This window comes from Schistocerca piceifrons, chromosome X (assembly GCF_021461385.2).
Source record: "Schistocerca piceifrons isolate TAMUIC-IGC-003096 chromosome X, iqSchPice1.1, whole genome shotgun sequence".
Classification (NCBI taxonomy): domain Eukaryota; kingdom Metazoa; phylum Arthropoda; class Insecta; order Orthoptera; family Acrididae; genus Schistocerca; species Schistocerca piceifrons.
In genome coordinates this window covers 152,092,560-152,117,104 of record NC_060149.1, presented here as the reverse complement: position 1 = coordinate 152,117,104, position 24,545 = coordinate 152,092,560, and the positions used below count along the sequence as shown (strand labels likewise).

At 39.1% G+C, this 24,545-nt stretch overlaps 1 protein-coding gene across 3 annotated transcripts in view; it reads left to right on the top strand.

Moving 5' to 3' along the window:
• The window catches only part of LOC124722038 (pancreatic lipase-related protein 2-like), a 132,766-nt gene that overhangs the window by 14,867 nt on the left and 93,354 nt on the right, over nt 1-24,545 (top strand). For all 3 annotated transcript variants that reach the window (XM_047247231.1, XM_047247229.1, XM_047247230.1), the window contains exon 3: nt 10,424-10,683. In XM_047247231.1, coding sequence (XP_047103187.1) covers nt 10,424-10,683 — 260 coding nt within the window. The remainder of the gene's footprint in view (nt 1-10,423; nt 10,684-24,545) is intronic.

Genomic DNA, 24,545 nt, shown 5'->3' with positions numbered 1-24,545 from the left:
TCTAGTGGAGTGTGCAGGGACTAGAATGCCAACAAGCACAGTGTCAGGAGGTTGTGGGCCAGGGAGATGGGAAAAAAAAGGAGTAAAGAAGGGGAGGAGTGGGGAAGGATGGGCGAGTGCATTAGCAGGGGGTGGCAAATAAACAGGATGGGAGATGGGAATGTGGAGGAGATGGTAGGACAGGGAGGTTGGAGAGTTTAGTCTGTACTTAATAGGAAGTATAAGAAAAAAAAATGCTAATTAACACAGCCATGGCCTACTTCCTCGTGTTTGTTATATATTCCAAAAGTGAAAGAACAGGGCAACAGACTTTATTTGTGAAATATTATGTCTATGCCTTTTGAAGAAATCATTATTGAAAAGATTATTCTTGGGTTAAAGGTAATGTTTGTTTTTTCTGCAATGGTCTAAATGTATCAAATGATATATCAGTAAAAATGTATCACAACCTACAGATCTGAAACTGAATCAAATAGCACAAATCAAATAATCGTACAGCATGCACACAACTTCTTACCTCAACAGGCTACAGTGTTGAAACAATCTAAATGTATGTGTCAGTGTGCTTTGAAAATGGCCAAAATTTCATAGGCTGAAGTATTTAATTACAGGTTTTATACATAAGATAATGTCTACACTGTATGATGGGGGATAGCGATTCATATATAGCAAGATTAGTGTTGAACCACCTGTTGATCATGAGGTCATTAGAGACTGATCACAAACTGAGGTTGGAGAAGGATGGGTATGGCAACTGGCCGTGTCCTTTATGAAGGAGCATTCCTGACATTTACCATGAACAATTACTTCACTTTGCACTAGTAATCATATAGTTTGTTTTCAAGAGGGAGAACGACACCTTGGACCTAATAATGCAAGAGGTACGACAAATGGTCTGAGACTGAAACTGGATGTAAAAAAAAATTCAGCAGTTTCACATCTTACAATGTGTCATTTCTATGCTTTCTCAAAGCTGTGGAGCACAACCAACAAAACCAATATTTAACTTAATTACATTTTTATGAGTCTACAAACTAAAGCTATTAAGTTAAGTGATGCACATGATCACAACACTAGAATGAAATATAGCTTCCATTGGAAAAGAACAAAATTAAAAATTACAGCTCAAAGTCCATATGTCAATGGTTTGATTTTAATCCATAATTAAAATCTTTTCTGATAGAAAATTTTCAGATGTCAAAATTAATTAATTTTGATGCAGATAAGTCAGCAGTAGCTTATTTCTGAATAGAAAACTCACAAAGATTGTTCCTAGGCAAACATTAAAAGTACTTACAGTACTTTGAAACAATTTACTTCTTTGTTATCTGTGGGACTGAATCATGGGGCTATGCAACTGATGTCCATTGAAATAGACTACTGCTGTTACAGAAACAAGAAATAAAACTTATACACAGGATAGGCCCTATAGACTCATGGCGTGAAGTGTTTGTGCGGCAAACAATGTATTCTCTAGACATATTTAAATGATAGAAATGACATATTGTAACACTTGTTGTACTGTACGGCCAATTTAGGTTAGAGAGCATTTTCCAGAACCTGTTGTACAATGTTATGGATACAAAAATGATCGTATTGCATTATTGGCCACGGGGCCCCATGCGGGGGAGTAATGAGTCTCATGCAAAGGCGACATCTAAAAATTGTAGTAGTATATACACAATACACATTTTAGTAAGGGATGCACAATACAGTTTTGTCAATAACAGGTGTTACATGTAGCTCCTAAAACAGTTGACAAAATATAACATTTGTAAATAAAATTTTGTTGTAAAGGTAGATGCATGGAGTATTGTAAAACAAAGGTAATACTAGTTGTAACAGCAATTATTTGCCATTTCATTTTATATATTTTTTGCATAGTTGTGTGATGGGGACTTGATGCATCTACCTTTGAATAACAAAATATTACTTACAAATATTACATTTGACAACTGTTTTTTGAGATATATGTGGCACCTGTTATTAAGAAAAACTAAGTATTTTGTACATTACAACATTGTGCATTTTGTATATATTACCACAATTTTCAAATATCCTTTCTGCATTAAGCTTGTCCTGTATCTGTAATGTAGCACAAGAGGCATGACAAATGGTCTGAGACAGAAGCTGGATGAAAAAAAAAAAATCAACAGTTACATATGTTCCAATGTGTCATTTCTATGCTTTCTCAAAGCTGTCGAGCACAACCAACAAAACCAATATTTAGCTTAGTTACCTTTTTATGAGTCTACAAACTAATGATACTAAGTGAAGTGATGCACATGATCACAACACTAGAATGAAATATAGCTTCTCTTGGAAAAGAACAAAATTAAAAATGACAGCTCAGAGTCTATATGTCAATGGTTTGATTTTGTTTAATGGTGTAACAAACTACCAAAAACTCTAAGCACATGTAATGGGATTGATTTTAATCCATAATTAAAATCTTTTCTGATAGAAAAATGTTTATTTCTGATGCTGGATTTTAAGATACTGCTTGTGATATGAGCTAGTAGCATATCAGCTATCAGGTATAAGATGGAAAAATTGTAGTGTGTAACATGATAGTGGAACTGAGATGAAGGGAGAGCCATCTGCCATAACTGGAACATACACTACTGAAATGACATCATCACTCATCTACAAAACATACTGCAAATGATGTAACAAAGCTTACTGAACGTGTTTTGCTATGGTGCAAAATATACCAAGGTGATGGCATATTAACAGCATTTAACTACAGAAACTAATAGATGAGTTAGATTAAAAAATTCTTAATATGTGTGAGTGAATTTAAGACTGCCTGTTGACATACCATGCATGCAGTAGTGATTTGTGGAAGCAGAGACAATACGCATGCAAGTGCTGAACCTGCAGTTGCATGGCAGAAGTGTTCAGAATTTTTTTTATCACTCTTCAAGCGACTATAAGGGATGCATATTTGTATACATGCCATCTGCTTGAATATGTAGGGCTAGTGGAAAGGAGGTGCACTATTGGTTTTTAAATTGAGATATGCTCATCGCTCATAACGGCAGGCTCCTTGCTTCTCTGACCCCGGGTGCTGGGGGAGAAGTGGTGTGGAGAGCCCAGCTGCCAGTCAAGACAATTTGGACTCTAAACTCTTACTGTCCTTTTTATTGACATATGTGTGGCAGGCAAGCTTCAAGGAGCAGTGGTGGAAGGTTCAGTTGTGGCTATAAAGTGGTAGAGTGAGTATGGACTAGGAAGGTCCTTTCACACTCTTCTTTTTTTCTTTTTCTTTTTAATTCAAGAAGTAATTGTTGCCCCCTTTCCATGTCATCTGTGATATCAAGAAAATCACTTTGATCACATTGAAGCATGCAGTACTGTGTGGTAGGAAACACTGAGGAGTATGGAAAATTATGCTTTTAAGTACACTGCATAGCTCCCCTGTTGTTACCCCAGTGGTAGCAGCACAAGTTTGGAGCATATTAGTGAATGAAGTGAATTATATACCTTTTCTCTGTAGAAATGTTCATGCTGATATATTTTTTTTTTTCCACATCAGATATAATCGTATAATGTTAGGGGGCACAAACTAAAAGTGCAATGGGATATGTTCATTTTAAGCAAAATATGTATTTCCTGTTGTGGTTTATCTTCATGAAAAAGCTGGCTATTTGCAGAGAGAATCAACAGAACCTTTAAGTACTGTAAGCAGTGTCACATGTTAGTGTGCTTTCAGGGTATGCACTGTGGTGTTAGCTATTATACGTTTAAAGCTCTGTATTTATTGAAGTGTGTCTTGTTGAAAGAGTATACATTTGTAGAATACTTAGGAAAAAATTGATAAAACTTGCCGAAAAACTGTAAATAGTGTCATATGGACATATGTTTCCTGAAAATCAAACAAGTAGTAGCAAAACCCATAATTATGTGTGTTGTCTTAAGAAAATTTGGTAAAAATAGTCATGAAGCCCATATTTCTGTGTATCATCTTACAAAGTGGGAAAAAGAGATGCTAAACCCATATTTATGTCTATCTTCTTAAAAAGTGTTGGAAAATCAGTAAAATAACAATGAAATATGCGTTGTCCTAAAAGAATCAGTAAAATTAACCATGAAACCATAAATAGCACTGTTTGTTGTAGGAAATAGAACTGGATGCCAAACATTTGCAAAAACTAGGGCAGTGCCACTGGGTGCTATACTATGCTGGAAATTTGCAATATCATCTGAATTAACTGATGCTACTGCTGCTGTTGGAGCTCGAGCAAGGTACACATTAAGTATGACAGTCTCAGGATGCTAGGGCACTAAGAAGGGGCAGGGACAGTGATGGGGATGTCTCCAGTAGAAGCATGTTGGGGGCAGTGGGGGTGGCAGTGTGGGAGACCTCACTGTTTTTTAGTCATAAATTACCATCATTAAAATAACAGTTGCCACTTCAAGCAAAAAGAATCTGAGCATCTGGGTAAACATAAACCCAAGTCTCTCCTCCCCCCCCCCCCTTTTCCGCTGCCATCTTGTCCAAAAATTATGGTAATTATCATGGCAGTTATTGTTCATTAACTGATTTTATTTTAACAGTTATTGTCCATTAATTATGTCATAAACAAACAATACATGCACCCAAATGAGCACTTCGTTTACACAAGGGTCATTAAATCAGCCTAGTGCTTCTGGGTGGTTTGTTTACTCAAGGAGAACAATGTCCCCTGTGTTCCAGAAATGGTACATGTGCACAACTAGGTTTCATTCTCAATGAAGAGAAGTCTTCAGACAAAAAAAGTAACATCAGGTGTACCCCAAGGGGGTGTTACAAGTCCATTACTTTTCACAATATATATAAGTGTCTTAGTAAACAACATTGGAAGTTCCATGAGGTTTTTGCAGATCATGCTGTTGTATACAGATAAGTAAAAAATCTAAAAAAATTTAGTGAAATGCGAGAAGACATGCAAAGGATTGATGTTTGGTGCAGGGAGCTGCAATTGAGCATAAAGATAAATAATTATCATATGATTACATGATTGCAGAGCAATCACTGGATGCAGTTACTTCTAAAAATATTTAGGAGTCAGCATACAGAGTGAATTAAAGGTGAACAACCACATAAAACATGTATTACATGAAATGCAGATGCCAGCCTGAGATTCATTACAACAATCTTCAGGAAATGTAGTCCATGAACAAAGGAGGCAGCTTACAAAACCCTCGCTCAATCACTGCACGAACATTGCTCATCAGTGTGGGGTTCTTGCCAAATAGGATTAACAGATGAAATAGAGAAGACCCAAAGAAAAGCAGCATTTTTCATTACGAGTTCATTTAGTTAGCACGAAAGTGGCATGGTGATGATCAACCAACTCCAGTGGCAGATGCTGCAAGAGAAGCATCACTGTGTGGTTTATTGTTAAAAGTTCTGAAAGCGTAGGTTCCTAGAAGAGTAAACAAATAATTCCTTATTCCTAGGTATATACCATGAAGATAAAATTGGAGCGATCTGAGCCCTCATGGAAACTTACCAGCATCATTCTTGCCATGAACCTCTCATGACTGTTACAGGAAAAGCAGGAAGTGATTGTAGTACACGAAGTACTCTCCACCACACACAAGTTGATTTGTGGAGTAAGGCTGTATCTTTCCCCTAGATGTGCACGCTTCTAGACCCCTGCATTTCTTGTCTAGTTATTACTGCTTTGCCATTTTGCACTTCCGGTCAGTCTCATTTTGTTCATGTCTACGTTCCCTTTTATCAACTTCATTTCCTGTGTTTTTATATTTTCTCCTTTCCTTCATTATTCCATCGCTCATGCCTGCCCATTCATCTCTTGTCATGTTCCTTACCCTTATCTCAGTCAATTGTTCACTAATGATCCCTTTGAAACTGTGAAAAACCTCTGGTTTCTTCAACTAATCCAAATTCACCTCTTAATATCGTACATTAATGCAATTTCTTCAGTTTTAATCTACAGTTCATGCCCAAATTATGGTCATAGCCTACATCTTCCTCTGGGAGTGGTTGGCAACTTTATAACCTGGCTTAGAAATCTCTGTCTTATCATCTGTCTGAAATCTTCCTGTCTCAATATCTCTACTATGTGTACAGCCTCCTTTCATGAGTTTTGAATGAAGTATTTGTGATGGTTAAATTATGTTGTGTGCAAAGTCCTTCTGGGCAGCTTCCTCTTTCATTCATTTAGTTCCAGTCTATATTCTTCTATGGTTTTCCTTTCTCTTCCTTCTCTTACTACTGATTCCAAACATCCATCACAATAAAATTTTCACCTCTCTGAACTACCTGAACAATTTCTTTCATGTCATCACATATTCTATCAAACTCTTCATCATCTACAGAGCTTGTTGTCATATAAACTTGTACTATTGTGGTTTGTGTTAGCTTCATGTGTAAGCTATGATAATGTGTTCGCTATTGTGTTTATAGAAGCTTGCATGCATGCCTATAATTTTATCCGTTATTGGACCCACTCCTGCATTACCATAATTTAAGTTTGTATTTATAACACTTACCTTACCAGAAGCCTTGGTCTTTCTGCCACCACACTTCAGTAATTCCCACTATATCTGACTTGAAACTATACATTTCCTTTTTTAAATTCTCTTACCTACCTACCTCATTAAGGGATGTAGCATTCCACGCTGTGACCTTTAGAATGCAAGTTTTGATTTTCCTGATGACGACATCCTTCTGTGAAGTTCCTACCTGGAGATCTGAATAACAGACTATTTTACCCCTGGAATACTTTACTGAAGATCCACCCAGATAGCTGAGTGCATCAGTGTGCCACAGCCAGGATATGGGGAGGTGAGCCTGCCTTGGATCATCTCACCTCACAGATTAATTATGAGGGCTGGTGAACTTGCCAGAGAAGAAGAGGAGATTATGAAGAAGAAATAGAGCTGTCTGACTTCAGGAAATATAACAGCTGTACTTTCCTCTTGCGTTCAGCTGTTCACTGTACTATCATAGCAAGGCCATGTTGGCTAATGCTTCTAGGTCATATCAGCCAGTCATACAGACTGTTGCCCCTACAGCTTCTGATTAGGCTTCTGTTTCTATTCAGGATTAGTCTATTCTCTCCACAGATACCCCTTCTTGTGGTTGCATCAATGGTACAGCTGTCTGTATCACTGAAGCATATGAGTCACCCATCCTCAACAATGTTCATGGTTTGTGGGGCTTTTGAAGTGTGTAGTTCACAAAATGAATTAATACAGAACATTGATTGATACATGTACTTTTATTCTGTTTAAGTAACCCTTTGCCAAACACATTTTAATATCATTTACCCAAAAGAAATTTTAGTCCTTAATTAGCATACTGCACTACTCACTTCATACTAAATGGTAGGAAGCAATAGCATTGTGTTGGATGCACAACTGTGTGTTGTTATAAGATGTATTTTATTCTAATTTAGTGGCTTTCAGCCTAATGCTATAATAATCAGTGACATTGCTTGCAGGTACTACAGAATATGGATTAAATCATTTTCATTCATTATTTACATGATTATATGCTTTAGCAAATTGTTTTATATCTCTGCTTAATGATATTCAATATTATTCTTTTATTTTCATAATTTTCTGTGATTTTAGTATTGCTCAACTTTGTAACTGCTCACCTAGGAGAGCCCCAGATAGAGAACAATAGGGTGCTATCCACATGCACAAAATAGAAAGACATTGGTAGATTATGAAAATCTTCATTCATGAAGTCACGCAGATGCTAGACTACTCAACCCTAAAAATCTGCTGCAGCATACCAAAATTAGAATTAAATCAAGCACAGTTATTTATATTTCATATTCGTATAAAGGACAAATATCAGAATTCCAAAAATTCACAAAAATAAAGAAACCGGCTTAAATTATTTTATGCAAAGAACTTCTATATGGCTTCTACTGGGTAATGCTGTTATTAAATTCCAGATTACCAGTATGAGAATTTCACACAAAAATTTGTTACAAATGGCATCTTGATAAACTTAATAGTGTGCACATTTTAATACAGTTTCAGACAAATGCACAACACACAATTTTTTACAATAAAAATTTTGAAATGGCAAAGCCTTGTGACATTCAGAATATAATATTCAATTGACAAAGCTATTTATGAGCACAACTGCTTCACTATTTTAGAACTAACATTGTAGAAAATAATTCTGAGCAACATCCATTTTGTAGTTAGCACACTACATAAAACTTAATGCACATAAGTTCTTCACAAGCTGAAGCAATCAATCTATGAGGAAAACCTATCACATACCAAGTCTAAACTTGAGTCTTGTGGCATCAGGCATTGGCAAAGTCCAGAGAGTAAAACTCACAATCCTGAAAACCACACAGTGGACAATAAATGGCACTAGGATACTACTGTAAAGTGCAGTACCACTTAAACAATAAATTGCAGCCAGCATTATGTTGGCCCAGGTGGCCAGTGCACAGGGTATGTGACCTCAAAACCTATTCCTTGTGGCTCACAGCATCCTCTCTGGAAGTCATACACAGACCTCACATCAGGTGACTTTAGAATACTCTATGGAAAATATAGCAATAAGAATGGTTGAGGAAGTGTGTTCCATATGAGTGTGTGTTGGCCACTACGGTCTTGAAACATATAATATTTTAAATAATTTTTTTGTTCTGATGTGGGACATCTTTGACCTTAAACACTCAGAACCACAAAAATCATGCTAAGATTAACAACCAATCATAAAAACAACAGTGATCTGTGCCATTTCCACATGAAACTCCACACTTGTCTGCTAGCGCCATAAGATGGTGGCATTTTGTAGCTGCACTAACAAGTGCTCAAGTTATGTGAATGGTATAGTTGCAGTACAAATGTGTCTCTTGGAGGGTTTGCATGCAGGCTGCTGTGTAAACTGTGTATAGTGATATCATTAAGAGAATTAGTTCTGTGAATGTGGTCCAAATATTAGGGACAAATTTGTGACATGCTGAATATGGAAATTAAATTGGGGTCAAGGGCAGAGATTTCATGGGTATACTATATAATTTAATAATTCAGAAATATACTTCACTCTGCAATTTACAATCAGTTTTCTTCACTAAATTATAAGCCTATGTTGCAGTATGCTTGACGAAAGAAAGGTTGCAATGTTGACATACCCATATCATCATTATCTGATGATGACGATGATGATATTTGGTTTACAGGGTGCTCAAAAGTGCTGTTATCAGCACCCGCACAAATTCCCAATCTTTACACAGTCCAATCTCATCACCTTTATGAACGATGAAATGATGAGGACAACACAAACACCCAGTCCCGGGTGGAGAAAATCCCTATCATCATCCGAATATGTATTTAATTTGGCACTTGATACTGGACTGCTTCAATGTGAAAGTGATTCTTAATGTAAAAACATGTCTTTAGTAATGTGTGCATGTTGTTCTCTGCCACTTCATTTTACCTACTTCATCGAAATCCCACAGCTGCACTATGAGCACTGATATAAGTACTATCAGGTGTCTAGGATATTTGTGTTTTGTGTTCTTGTCATTGTTGGCTGAAGATGTAATGATACAATAATGTCACTGAATTATGTATAGTTTTCCTCTTATGGTAGTTAATATCCTGTTACTTTGTTTCTCTCTATTAAAATGTCGCTTGTGGCAGAATGCAACATTTTGAATGGAAATGACAGACCACTGTTTTATGAGCGAGTGTTACTGTAAGCACTGTTTTGTGTGGTTCTGAGCATTTGATGTCAAAGGTGCTCCTTCTTAGTATGGCACCACTATACATTTTTTTCTTTTCTAGAGCATTGGAGAGACACGTGAAAAATTGCTCGTTTTTTAATTCTTTTTTGTGTAGACTTAATGATACATTGCTCTTTTTCATTAGCATTACTTGTTACCTTATCAGTCAGTGTTAAATGTCATGCTTGTGGTTTTCCAGAAAGTTGTCTGTCAATACACTGAATCATGACAAGAGCAGCAATTTTATTACTATTTATTACCTTTATGTTAGATGCTCCATATGAACTTTACACATGAAACTGTTGCAAAAAACACAGTAATTTCCAGTTGCACCTGCAAATAAAATACTAGAAGCAGAAAGAAAACACTACACTTCCATCTGAATAAGTGCAATGAATGAAAAATATTAAGTAGCAGTGCCTCTCAGTGAATCTGTATGGTACTTTACCACGGGAAGTAGTTTCGATATTGATTGTATGATAACATAGGTAGTGTTCACTAAATCTCACTTAACACAGAGTAATGAAAGAAAAGAGCTTGAAAGACAGGAAACATTGTACCACTTATATAATTGAATACACTGATGTTTCTTAATTTAACAATACTTTTATGTTTCTGATGTATTGTGCATAGTGTTAAACAATCTACTTTTTCTCTTATCAAATACATTTTCTTGTCTAATATCCATATTTTGTGTATTTTAGATGATGTGGGTTGTTTTGCAATGCCAAAAAAGCATTCAGCATTCATGAAAGTGCCGGAATCACCTGAAAGTGTAGATACAAAATTCTGGCTATTCACTCGTGCCAACACAACTGCTCAGGAGGTTATTGACTATGGGAATGGTTCACTGCAGAGTACTAACTTTAATCACAGTAAACCACTTAAAGTGCTTATTCATGGCTACAAGGGAAGTGGAAGAGACAAGGGTGCACTGACAGGTGTAGCAGCCCTTATTAAAAAGGTAAACACTTTTGTTTTCTTCATCAAAACACGTGACTATTTTTAAATGACAGAATTAAAGAATTTGGAAAGAAAGAGAAATACCAGTATGAAAAATATCATGTGTCTCAAAATGTATTATTTGTCTTGTCCAGAGATAAACTTTTAAGTAACAGAAAATCCAGGCTGCCTAAAATTGTGAATTATAAAAGCAGTTACAACAAGCCATTCACTTAAGCAGAAATATTTTGGATCATAACATACAGTATATTTCAAAATCTTCTATAGAGACTCCTGAGACATGGAGAAATTGCTGGATAGATAATGGTATGAATAGGGACTTTTGTCCAGAAGTGTCTTGCTGCAGGAACAGACAAGTAAAACAGTTTGTTTAGTTGTCATATGTTTTCTGGAGAAAATCCATCTTCATATACTATGACTCTAGTAATTATAACATTTGTCTCTAATTAACTAATATGATAACAATATCTATTCTAGTGCTATGGAGCAAGTAAAAGTTACAGTATTTGTGTGACATATTGGTTACTCACAGTCTCTTCCTTCCATTGATGGTCTAAATCTTGTTCATCCACAGCAAAACAGTTAGTATTGGACATTGGTATCACATAAATTAGTATTATGTAAATTTGCTGTCTGATTTTTTACAAAGTGTGAGACAGAGGCTATATTTTATTGCACCCTATATGTTAAAATTTCACTTCCTTCATGATAATAGTTTGTATGGGCCTGTTATCTGTCTATTTTCATATTCATAGTCTTTATAAGATGGATATCAACAATACTGAAGGAGATTTGTACTTTGCAACCTGACTATGGTTTCTGAAATTGTGTAGGCCAGTTTTTGCAAGACAGAGTGTCTCCTGAAGTGTTCAAACATACAATGACAAAAGACAGGAGACTTGGAAGGGTGAACCCAGGCTGAGTGCATCATTTTTCCTTAATAAATTACAAATTTATTTCAAAATATGTCAGCAAACAGGATGATAATTAAAACCACAACCTTCTCTTGCACTTGATAGATAATAATTAACAGCAAGTCTCTCTTACACAAGCAGTCTTTAAGACAAGAGGAATATCAGTTTAAAGAACAAGCTTCACTTGCACAAACACATTTAAAACAGAGAAACAATCATTGAAATGACTACTGTTTATCACAATAAGTAGGCCGAAGCCATATAACCCCCCCCCCCCCCCCACCTGGTGCAACTCTTAAAACACAGTAGACAACAAGTTAATGTCATGCAAACTTTAAAGGGGCATAAGACCCTTAAATAAAACCCATTAGAGTTTTAAGACCCTTAAATAAAATCCACAAAAGTATTATGGTGGAATTAAGTAAAGGTTCCTACATTAAATTGCACAACAAACAAGAACAACAATCAGTCTGGTACTCTGGCATTGAGTTAAAAGAACTGTGGAACCAAGTTAGGCCAAGCTGACTATCAAGAACAGTGAATGACAGATGAAATTTAAATGTTCAAAAACTTAAATACAGTAAATATTTGTAAACTCGAGTACAGAAAATAGATTCTTAGGTTTGTTACATTACATCTCAGGACATGGCAAGCTCAAAAAGGCAGTTACTTAAAACCACCCATCAAATATAATCTATGGAAAACTTAAAATCTGAAGCTGGAATCAGAACTTCAGTGAGAGCTAACAGCCACCGGGTACAGGCTGAAATACCAATAGACATTGAATGTGGGCAAGTGTCATGTCAGTTACAATGTCATGGTTCAGAAGCAGAGACTGTCAACAAATAGCATACACATTATGACACTTAAGTCAAGAGCTCCGGCAATAAGATGTTCATGTCTTTCAAAACCTAATAAAGCCATTAAAGTAATGTAACATTGGCTAAGGGAATACTTAATTCTAAGTTAAGCGAATAAGGCTTTAACTTTTTAACTGCAAGCAGATATTTCAGTTATTGTACTAAAACTGCTAACATAAAAGGATAAAACGCTTGTGATAACCAATAGCAGATTTACCAACAGACATAAAATGTTCTTTTGAAACTACAGAATAATAAACAGAAGCTTACCTGCCTGGCATGGACTTTAGGCTTAACATTTACAATTGAGAGTGAGGTTGGAGACCCTCGAGATTTAACCTTTCTAAAATAAATTTAAAAGAACAGTAGTCTAAAATTTCAAAAGCTGATTCAACACTGTTCAAAACATACAACAGGTAAGAATGACTTAAAGCTAAAGAACAACAAATGGAAAAACCAATGCACATTAAACACCACCAGCAGAATCAGGGCAGAACTGTTCAAAGGCAAATTTGCCACTTCAGTCAGTGGCCCATCTAAGAAAACCTTTATGTAACCCAATATTAACTCAGAGGTTCTAACAGACCAGCTGCCAGTACAAAACTTCTTATACACACATAAATGGAAATCAGTAAGCAAATCGGCAAATTTCCACTCACAGTTTCAAATAGGTTACAGTAACTGCAGATTAGATTAGATTAGTTTTTTGTTCCATAGATCCATGCTGAGGAGATCCTTGTGGATGTGGAAGATGTCAATATTTTTTTAAGCTGAAATAACAATACTAATAGTATGAATATATACAATACATCATTTGTTTCTATTAAAAAATTCATCAGTGGAGTAGAAGGAGTTGGCCACTAGTAAGTCTTTCAGGCTCCTTTTAAACTGATCTTTATTTGTAACTAAATTTTATATGTTTGCTGGCAAATTATTGAAGATGAGTGTTCCTGAGTAGTGGGCCCCTTTTTGAACTAACCACATCTTTCAAACTCCACTGGTGAGGTTCACAGAGGGAATAATCACAATACACATCCTAACTTCTTCAGTACTCCATCTGCCATCATTAAAAGCACTATTCCAGCCACCAACATCCAAACTGCATGTGGCAGAACATTCCAGAAAGCAAATTGCTCATGCACTCCCTCGCCAAAACCCAGAAATCGGACACAATGATTGCTATCATGGATATAACTCCAATTACAGCAAGAGGCTCCAATGGCCACCATGTGAACAGACTGGCCACGCATTCCATACCTGCTGCTGCCTTGTACCAACACCAACTTGCCAACCGGAGCAGGGTACCACCTTTTCCTCACTTGCAAACAGTGATAAACTGAGTGAATTATTCCAGCACACACGCCTCCTATCAAGACACGAGGCAATCAGAGGATTCAAAGACAGCACAACACTGCCAAGGCTCATCCTCCTTAGACTGCCTGCCAGTTAAGAGTTTTCAGCACTTATGCTACACCAACGCACCAATGAAAGTCACATTCTGTGTATTATGCTTAGAAAATGAGTTAATTAATTTGCAAATTTTGTGCATATTTTTTGTGACAGGTATTTTTTGTTGTCAAGACACTTATAGTTTTAATGCTTTCACTGTTAGTGATTAGTGTCATGAATCATTGTATCTCTCAGAAAAATGACGTCATTCCTTGATTTTCCTTTATGTAAGGATTTGAGGAAAGAAATTAATATTTGGGTCTTTATTTTGCTATTATCCATATCCATCCAATTCTTCTCAACAAGTGTACCGTGCTTCTGGCAGCCTTATTGTACAACCAAAATTTCTTATATTTCTAGGAGAGATCCTTTAATAATATTCTGCTATGGTAGTTTGTCACAAATGTAGTAATTCCCAGATCCATAGTAAATTATGATGATTCTTTCTCACAATATGTTAACAAATGTGGGAGAGTGTAACTTATTGTTTTATCTGTTTAATTGTGTAAGTGGAAAATTATATAATACTGGTCAGTTCTTCCTAATGAATTACAGAGTCCTCGATAGGTGATAGGGGTTTCAAAAAACACCATGGAAAAAATGTCATTGATTTTTAGAAATGCGTATTGATATTTCGTTATGGACCTATATTATTCAGAATCAGACTTACATACTAGATGCTAATGGACAAAAGCTTAAAAATACTTGCAATTTAGTAGCAAAATGCCTTGTATTGAGAATATCACTGCACAATGTATATTATCAATTTGTATGTGGAATATCATGTGGAGCGAAGTGATGAGACATTACATATTTAAAGTTTATAAGCAGATGCAGAATTCCTTGACTCACAGTATTAAGTGTGCATCTCTTTCCACTGTAGACATTGTGTATCCAGCCATATCTACTGAATGTGACTGCAATATCTGTGAACAATTGTCCATTCCAACAGACAAGCAATATTGCATAAAATAATATCCATCTTAAATGGGGGACTTATGAAATCAGTGCAGTTATGTCAGACTGACAAAATATTGCAGTAGAAGGCCAAGGATAGTGTCTGCACTCTTTAATTGAAGTGACTCCAATCACTGATTCCTTGAAGGCTGGAAACAAATGAGTTCATACAATGAAACAAGAATCCATATACTACAACCTGATGATAGGTTTTAGACATTTTGCAGACCCCATGAAATCATTGGCTGTCATTATGTCCTTACTCCTCAGGTGAGATGATTTTAATGATTGGTCCCTTGATGACTGGGAAAAATAGCTCCATACAATGAACCGAGACTACAGACAGTACAAGCTGATGATAGAGCTGAGATATGTTGCAGACCTCCTAAAATCATGGCCTAATGTAGAAAATAGTGCTGTCTTTGGTATGCTATGTGGTATTTTATTATGGTATGGTTCAGGTGTTACGATGAAGCTGAATGCATCATAAAATATGAACATGCTATTTCCTGCTGGAACATCCCCATGTGTACCACTTCATGGGCACATATACTACGTAATACAAAGTTCTCCTGAACACAATGAGTCATACCATTTTAGGAGCATTCTGAATGTTTCAACAATAGACTTTATTACTTACATCTTCAGTATGCACCTAAATGGTCATCTTTGGAATCTAATCAAATGGTCGATAAATTTATAAATCATATAGTTGTATTGGCTACACAGTTATTGGCAGCAACTGACTCAGCAGGGTTGAACATAAGCTCAACAGATAAAATGTTATTTGTTGTGTTGGCTGAAGAGCCAACACCATGTTACTAGAGGAGGCTGAAATGCACGCATTTTAGCTCATGCAGTCTGGCGTGAGGAGGGAAGAAAGATACTGACGTGAGATCTGGAACATGACAAGGAATTAGAATTCAGAAAACGGACGATATTAGTTTGATACTTAACTTTAATCCATTAACGATGAAAGTTGCTCTTGATGGTACATGAGTCAATATTATCTGTTCAGAAGACATAGTAACTGAATATGGTGCCTTGCTAGGTCGTAGCAGATGACGTAGCTGAAGGCTATGCTAAACTGTCGTCTCGGCAAATGAGAGCGTATGTAGACAGTGAACCATTGCTAGCAAAGTTGGCTGTATAACTGGGGCGAGTGCTAGTGAGTCTCTCTAGACTAGACCTGCCGTGTGGCAGCACTCGGTCTGCAATCACTGATAGTGGCGACACACGGGTCCAATGTATACTAACGGACCGCGGCCGATTTAAAGGCTACCACCTAGCAAGTGTGGTGTCTGGCGATGACACCACATTATTTATCCTCTTAAATGTGCACACTTGTTACTTAGGAGCACTGCTGATGGAGTACAACTGGCACCAGATGATCATGTGGCTCATCACAAATGATGTAACCTATGTCAGTGAAGTGGTGTGTATGTGCCAATTGTTTATACAAAGCAGCTCAGTAAGATGGGCCACTGTGGAGATGTGGCAAAATGGCAAAAAGCAGCTGTCATTTATATGAATGCATGGTGTCTCTTCTTTCAGACATGTCCGAAAGAACAGACACCACACATTCATATATGAGTAATTGGTTTGGTTAGATGGGTAACAAATCCACCTTCTTTGGTACAGATTTAGAAGTATGTCCAACCTCCTGCAGGAATCTTTGAGTAGTGAGCATGTAAGACATGGACAGGGACTGCAGATATGCGGTGTGGTACTAGATGGGATTGTGGGTTGGCTGAGAGGTGTGTCAAGATAGTCTATGCATTTGTGATACGCACTGGGTTTTGGGTGCCACAATGGTCAATGCAACTGCCTAGTAAGCAGGAGATCACAGGTTCGAATCCCAGCCTGGCACATAATTTCACTCATCGCTGCTGATTCCACATAATGTTCTGATGCAGCTGACATCACTAATCCCTTCATTTTTCCTTTCCTTTCTCCCACCACTCCTGCAATTTACACATAAAGAGCTATCATGTTTGGAAGTGACCATGTTCACACCATGGATGAAGTTCCCAATTTGTTACTGTACCAACATGGTCTGTCCAACATGTCGAAAAGAAACAGTGTACTGCTTATAGCCATGTAACATGATTTAAGAACAGTGATTACAAAAAGATCATAACTGACAGGGAACAGAGGTACATATCACAGCTTATTAATGACAATCAGCTCCAAACATGACAGGAATTGTTGCTGCCAATGAATACAGGTCCATCTTAAGCAGTTTCCAAACGAACATCATGAAGGGAACTGCATGTAGTGGATAACTTTTTGTGACGTTTACATGTGTATCTTTCTGCCTCTATTGCACAATGCAACAGAGGTAGAAAACAACACATATGAAGATTACAAAAAAAAAAAAACAGAAATGAGCTTGAAAATGAGAATAAATCCTCGATACTCATTGCCCTAAGCATGAAAAACATAAGCAGCTGATTCAGGCTTTCGTTATTTAAATCGTGAGGTATGTTACTGCAATTCACTAGTGGAAATGGGAACTGGCGACACGGTTTAGTGTTCATTTGCCGTGAGGAACCATGATCACGACCTGGAGCAGAGCTTCTGAGTTGTTAGCCTCAAACTCCTGTGGTTAAAACAGTATAGGTCTAAGAATTTTTGCAACAATTAATGCACTGTTTCTAATCATATTTTAGATACTTTCTTCACGCTTCATTAATGTTAATACAGCCCATTCTGCATGGTGCTATGAGTAGACAATTGTTTTTTTCTAAGGTAAGGGGTTCTGCGACTTTGCAATGAAGGCTTTGGTAGCTCAGTATATAAGTCACGCTCGGTAAGAAATGCAGTAAATTTTGTTCTAAAAGCAGGTTGGTTTTACTCAGGATTCCAATACACCAGAGTGTTCCCCCACTCTTTTGGCTACAAAACACTACTTTCAACATAATTTCCCTTCAATGTGACGGCCTTACGTCACCTTACTAAGGGGGGGGGGGGGGCTGTACGCCTGCATGGTACCGTTATACTGGTCGACACTGGAGCCAACGTCTTGCTGCGTCAATAATCTTCCCATCATCCTCATACTGCTTCCTGTGGAGTAGGTCCTTAATTGGGGGCTGTACGCCTGCATGGTACCGTTATACTGGTCGACACTGGAGCCAACGTCTTGCTGCGTCAATAATCTTCCCATCATCCTCATACTGCTTCCTGTGGAGTAGGTCCTTAATTGGGCCAAGCAGATGGATGTCAGGAGATACGACATCCGAGCTGTAGGGTGGATAAGTAAGAACAGTCCACCGAAGTTTTGTGAGCTCCTGTCGGGTGCACAAACTTATGAGAAGCCTTGAGTTGTCATGGAGAAAGAGAGGTTCGTTTACATTTTTGTGGCGAGTAACGCGCTGAAGTCGTTTCTTTAATTTCCTGAGGGTAGCACAATAAACTTCAGAGTTGATCGTTGCACCGTGAGGGAGGACATCAAATATAATAACCCCTTCAGAATCCCAGAAGACTGTCGCCATGACTTCACCAGCTGAGGATGGGGCCTAAACTTAATCTTGGGAGGAGAGGTGGTGTGACTCCACACCATCGACTGCCACCGAGTGAGGTGGCGCAGTGATTAGCACACTGGGCTCGCATTCGGAAGGATTATGGTTCAAACCTACTTCCAGCTATTCAGATTTAAGTTTTTCCTGATTTCCCTAAATCGTTCCAGGCAAGTGACAGCATGGTTCCTTTGAAATCCGAGCTTGTCCTCCTCCTCTAATGACCTTGATATCGACGGGACGTTAAATCCAGCCTTCCTTCAAATTGTTCAAATGGCTCTGAGCACTATGCGACTTAACTGCTGAGATCATCAGTCGCCTAGAACTTAGAACTAATTAAACCTAACTAACCTAAGGACATCACACACATCCATGCCCGAGACAGGATTCGAACCTGCGACCGTAGTGGTCGCTCGGTTCCAGACTGCAGCGCCCAGAACCGCACGGCCACTCCGGCCGGCAGCCTTCCTTCCTTCCTTCCTTCCTTCCAAGGATTGCCATTTGTTTCCGGTTCGAAGTGATGAAGCCATGTTTCATCATCCATGACGATTTTCGACAAAAAATTGTCGTGTGCAAGCAATTCCGCACAGATAGCCCTTCGTTGCTCGTTCTGATAAGTGGCAAGGAACCCAGTTGGCATGCACCTTTGAGTACCCCAACAGCATTACCAACAGCGACATCCAGTTGAGCAGCGAGTTGTTTGATTGTGACCCGTCGATCACCTCGAATGAGGATGTCCACACATTCTAACACTGAAGGAGACACACATTTGTGCGGCCGTCCAGCATGCAGGAGATCGAACAGGTTTGCACGATCTTGTTGTGGTGATCACAGATGACTCGTCAAGCGACTCACAATGCTTTTGTTTACTTGAAGACTCCGTAGACATTCAGCAAATATCTATGAATATCTGCGATGATCTGGTTTTCACCAAAAGAAACTCTATGACTGTTCTGTGTTCGGTACACATCTCTGTTACAGGCGCCATTTAGAAGACTACGTACAGCATTGCCACCTATCGGAACTTCATGAAGCTGTAGGGCCGGAAGTGGGAATATTCCACGACGTTCCACAACGAATTCCGCCTTTTTTTCAACCGAAATTGGCCGAGAAAATATGTGTTGAATTAGTTAGTGAACTTCCCTCGTAGTATGAGTATAGCCTACTGATTACTATTAACACTTTTTATACGAGCGTGCTTTGAAAAGTTCTCGGGATCATCATGAGAGGTCAGTGCTAGCGCAACGAGTTGTTCACGTAATATTCATTGGACTGTTGCCTATAAACACGTGCCACGTCGGTGCTCTTGGAAGAGAGCTGTGGCGGTGACATGGCTCTGTTGTTGTTCCCGCGTAGTGGTTTGCGAAGATGGAAAAAATCGAGATTCGAGCAGTGATTAAGTACTCCGTAAAGGAAGATATGAAAGCAAAGGACATTCATGCCGATTTCCAGAATACACTGGTCGCCCAAGATGTGTCACTACTCCAGAAATCATTGCAAAAGTGCGCAAAATGATCATGGAGGATCACCGATTGAAAGTGCGTGAAACTCCTCACGCTTGCCATGTGTGATCTGAAAGGGTATATATCACATTTTAACTGTAGAATTAGAAATGAAAAAATTATCTGCCAGATGGGTGCCGCGACTCTGGACGTGCGCCCGCACACATGTGCGTCGCCATGGCAAAATTACACGAACTAGGCCACGAATTGTTGCCACACCAGATTTATTCACCTGATATTGCTCCGCCAAGCTTCCATCTTCCAAAACTGATAATTTTTCTTGGTGGACGAAGATTCACTTCAGATGAAGAACTGATAGACAGAGTTGACAGCTATTTTGCAGGCCCGGAGGAGACTCATTTCCAAGATGGGATTAAGACATTGGAACATCGTTGGGCCAAGTGCATTAACCTACAAGGAGACTACATTGAAAAATTAAAAAAAAAGTTTCAGTGATGTAAGTACTTTTTTCCTATTCCATTCCGAGAACTTTTCAAACCACCCTCGTATGGGCAGTGCATAGGAAAAATGTGAGATTCTTCATTTGGAGATACAGTGACAATATCAGGAAACAGAGGAAGGCATGTCATCAACGAATGAGGACAAATACTACTTGTACCACACACCTTGGGTGGCCTCAATACATAATATCATCTTTCTGCATTTTTGTATGCTAAAGACAACTACGGCTTATTTTTGTCTATATTTGTTTAACCTCGCCGCTTCTTGTGAATATGAATATCCTGCCAGCCTTACGTAGAGGATGTTGTGCTGTTCGAGAAATCTTCACCTAAATCACTCACAGAGCTACAGGAAAAACTGAGTTTAGTCCGCCGCACCTCTAATGTGCTCTACAGTCCTCATCAATGTATTATTCATATCGTGATTTGCTTTGCGCCATTAGTCACTGATTCGTTTTCTTCTCACAGGCTCAAAATATAACGTTTGTGGTCAGGACACACATTTGTTTCTTCATGTGTGGGTCCACATCCTCTTCGTAAGTTTTCAATGATAAATCCATTATAAATATCCACTGTAGGCTGTCAGATTCTTTATAGAAGATTAACTTTATTGAGTCATGTAATACATTACATTCCTGTCCAGTTTCGGCTGAGGCCTTTTTCAAATAAAGTTTCGTGGTGATATGTGTTGATATTCAAAAACTATTTAGTGCTACGTGGGGACAGAGACTACGTTTGGAAATGACCACTGGCCGAAACTGGACAGTGATATTGTCGCAGAAGAAACTCAGTACCACCGTCACTGTGGTGTACCGGTTATGATACTAGACTGTTGCATGGAGAGTCGTGAGTTCAAAACTCACCTCAACTTTACTTTAATTTCTCTATTCGGTTCGAGGACATTCTAGAAGAATCCACAAATATCAAGAATCATTGTACTGGAATGTTCTGTAACTGTATATATACCGTATGTGTTCTGGCCAGAGGCAGTTCGCTCTGCGCTCTTGTATGTGCAAATGCTGAATAAACCTTCATGAAGTTAAGTTATTGTTCGTTATTCATCAAATTACATCTTCTTCTACGTGACACTATTCTGGTGGAGACGCTGGGTATTGGAACTTGTGATAGCGCACATTATCGACGACACAGTGGCTCCCAACAGGCCACGACAGAGCCGCCGTTTACGTGGCGAGAAACCCGAGTTCAAGCCATATTCAACAGATCGCAATCTATCGGAGACAGAATAAGAAGAGGATGTTACGATGACACCAACTGTGTGCCACCACATGAGACATCCTTCCGGGTTATCTGGTGTCGATGGCCGAGATCCAAACAAGTAGCTGAAGGTATATGAGCGTATAGGCAAATTTAACAAATGGGATGACACCGTGTGTTTGGCTAACGTATTTTTCTACTTGGAGAGCACTGCCAAACAATGGTATGAGAACAACAAGGAGAAGTTCCCAAGCCGGGAAGTATTTCAGGCGGAACTGCGCAAGTATTTCGGCGACACACAACGACAGAAGTGCAAGGCTGAAGATAAATTAAAGTGCAGCATCCTACATTCAAGTCGTCTTGGAGCTGTATAAAATAGTGGATCCTAGAATGAAGGAGGAAGATAAGGTTGCACATCTTATGAATGGTGTTGCTGATGACATGTATCAAGCCCTACTCCTGAAGGAGGTTTCGACAGCAGACGACTTCATAAAATGGTGCCAGTATATTGAGACAATGCATCAAAAAGGAATTACACGCAAGAAGTCTGAAAAAGTCGTATCGATGTCTGTGATGGAGGAAGCAACTGATTTCACAAGTGTTCTTCGTTAGACAGTGAGAGAGGAAGTTCAGAAGGCACTTGGATTGCACGGCGAGCAAAAATTCGAGACACTTCAAGAGGTCATCAGGGAGGAAGTGGAACAGACATTGAACCCAATCTCTCGTCCTTCATTTCCCTTTAAAATGGTGAAAAAGTCGAGTCTCAGGTGAAGTTACGGTCCTACAATGCTGCATGAGGAACCTGTTTGGGCACCAAGGACGACTGATGTCTGGAGGACTCAGGATAACCAACCAGTATGTTTCCACTGCGGACGACCGGGACATGTGGTGCGCAATTGTCGAGAAAGACGGCCGATATTTGATGACGCCCGCGCCAGAAGATAGCCGACGCCAACTCCGGGACAACGAAGATGAACAAGAAGATGTGGGTGCAGGACGACGTAGGTCACGATCGCCGCAAGCTAGCCGCTGGAGAGGACGCTCCCCAACCCGCCGATCACGGTCTCCATCGCCGTTTAAAAGCTCCAGCCGATCACCTAGCTGCCGCAACCTGCAAAACTAAATGGTGCGACCTTCCTTGGAGGTGAGGCTGCAGAAGAGAAAAATCCTCTGCCGTCGATCATTGCAAAAATGATAGGAAACTACGTCGATATACTCATGGATGGCCGACCAGCCCGAGTTCTTGTGGACTCTGGAGCATCATATTCAGTCATTTTGGAGAAGTACCGTCGCCAGTTGCAGAAAACCGTATTCGTCGACAGCAAAACATCTCTGCTGAAGGCGGCTAATGGGAAATATGTAAAAGCTACTGGAATACGTGTCATTCATGTGGGTATAAGTGGCCATACACAGCCCGTAGAATTCATCGACTTATAACAGTGTAGTCATGACATTCTCGGATGGGACTTTTTGAAAGCTTCTCAGGCAACTATAGATCGTGGTCACTCGAAGATCATGCTAGACGAGATGAGACACTGTGGACAGGAAGATACGCATCTGAGTGTGTGAAGATTATGTGTGCTGGATGAAGTGATCATTCCTGCAGTCAGTGCTAGAAAAGTAAATGTCATGTGTCATGCCATGCATCAACTCATGGATCTAGTAGTGGAATGCAAGAGAAGCATACCACTGACGAATAACTTGGTCATCCCAGCCTCTGTCGTCTCGTTGAAGAATGGATTCGGTGAATTGTGGATAGTTAACTGTCGCCGAGAACAGCAGATCCTTCCAAGATGCTTGCGCATAGCAAACGCTGAGCCGTTAATTGCAGAACAGCTGAGCATCATAGAAACCTCCCATGCCGAGTCTGTGGGCGAAATTGGCGCTACCACTACGAGACAAGATCTTCTAGCTCGATTATCACCAGCTCTCACTAAGAAACAACAGAAGAAGCTACTTGCCATTCTTCAAGAGTTCTCTGAACGCTTCAATCCACAGGTGAAGAACAAATTAGGCAAATCGACGATGAAGCACCAGATTAGCAATGGAGACCATCAGCCAATAAGCCAGAGAGCATACTGTGTGTCAGCAGCGGAACGTCGAATAATTTGCGACAAGGTAGAGAAAATGATGAAGAATGACATCATTCAGCCTTCGCAGAGCCCATGGTCGTCACCAGTGGTTCTTGTCAGGAAGAAGGATGGCAGTTGGCGCTTTTGTGTTGCTTACAGGAAGCTTAATAAGATAACTAAAAAGGACGTTTACCCTCTTCCAAGAATTGATGATACACTAGATTGTCTGAAGGGGGCTAAGTTTTTCTCAACCATGGACATGTACTCGGGACACCGGCAAATCGAAGTAGATGAGGCTGATCGTGAGAAAACTGCATTCATCACCCCTGAGGGCCTGTATAAGTTTAAGGTAATGCCATTTGGTTTGTGTAATGTATCAGCAACTTTTGAACGGATGATGGATAATGTTCTAAGTCACCTGAAGTGGACGATGTGTCTTTGTTATTTAGATGACATTATAGTGTTCTCAGAGACATTTGATGAACACATAAAAAGACTGAGGGCTGTTATTAAGTGTCTCCAACAAGGCGCACTGAAACTTAATGCGTGAAAGTGTCTCTTTGGAGCAAAAGAAATCAAAATACTAGGACACTTTGTGTCAAATAAGGTGTGCGGCCAGACCCAGGAAAGGTGAGGTCTATAACGGAATTTCCTATTCCTAAAAGTATTAGAGATGTGAGAAGCTTCCTCGGATTATGTTCTTATTACCGTCGTTTTATCAAAGACTTTTGTATCAAAGCCAGGCCACTCCAAGAGTTGTTAAAAGCCGATGCTAAATTCATCTGGGGTGGTGCTCAACAAGATTCTTTCGATGTGCTGCGAAAAGCTCTGATGACTGACCCTGTACTTGGTCTGTATGATGAGAGAGCACCTACGGAACTACAGTACTTGGTCTGTATGATGAGAGAGCACCTA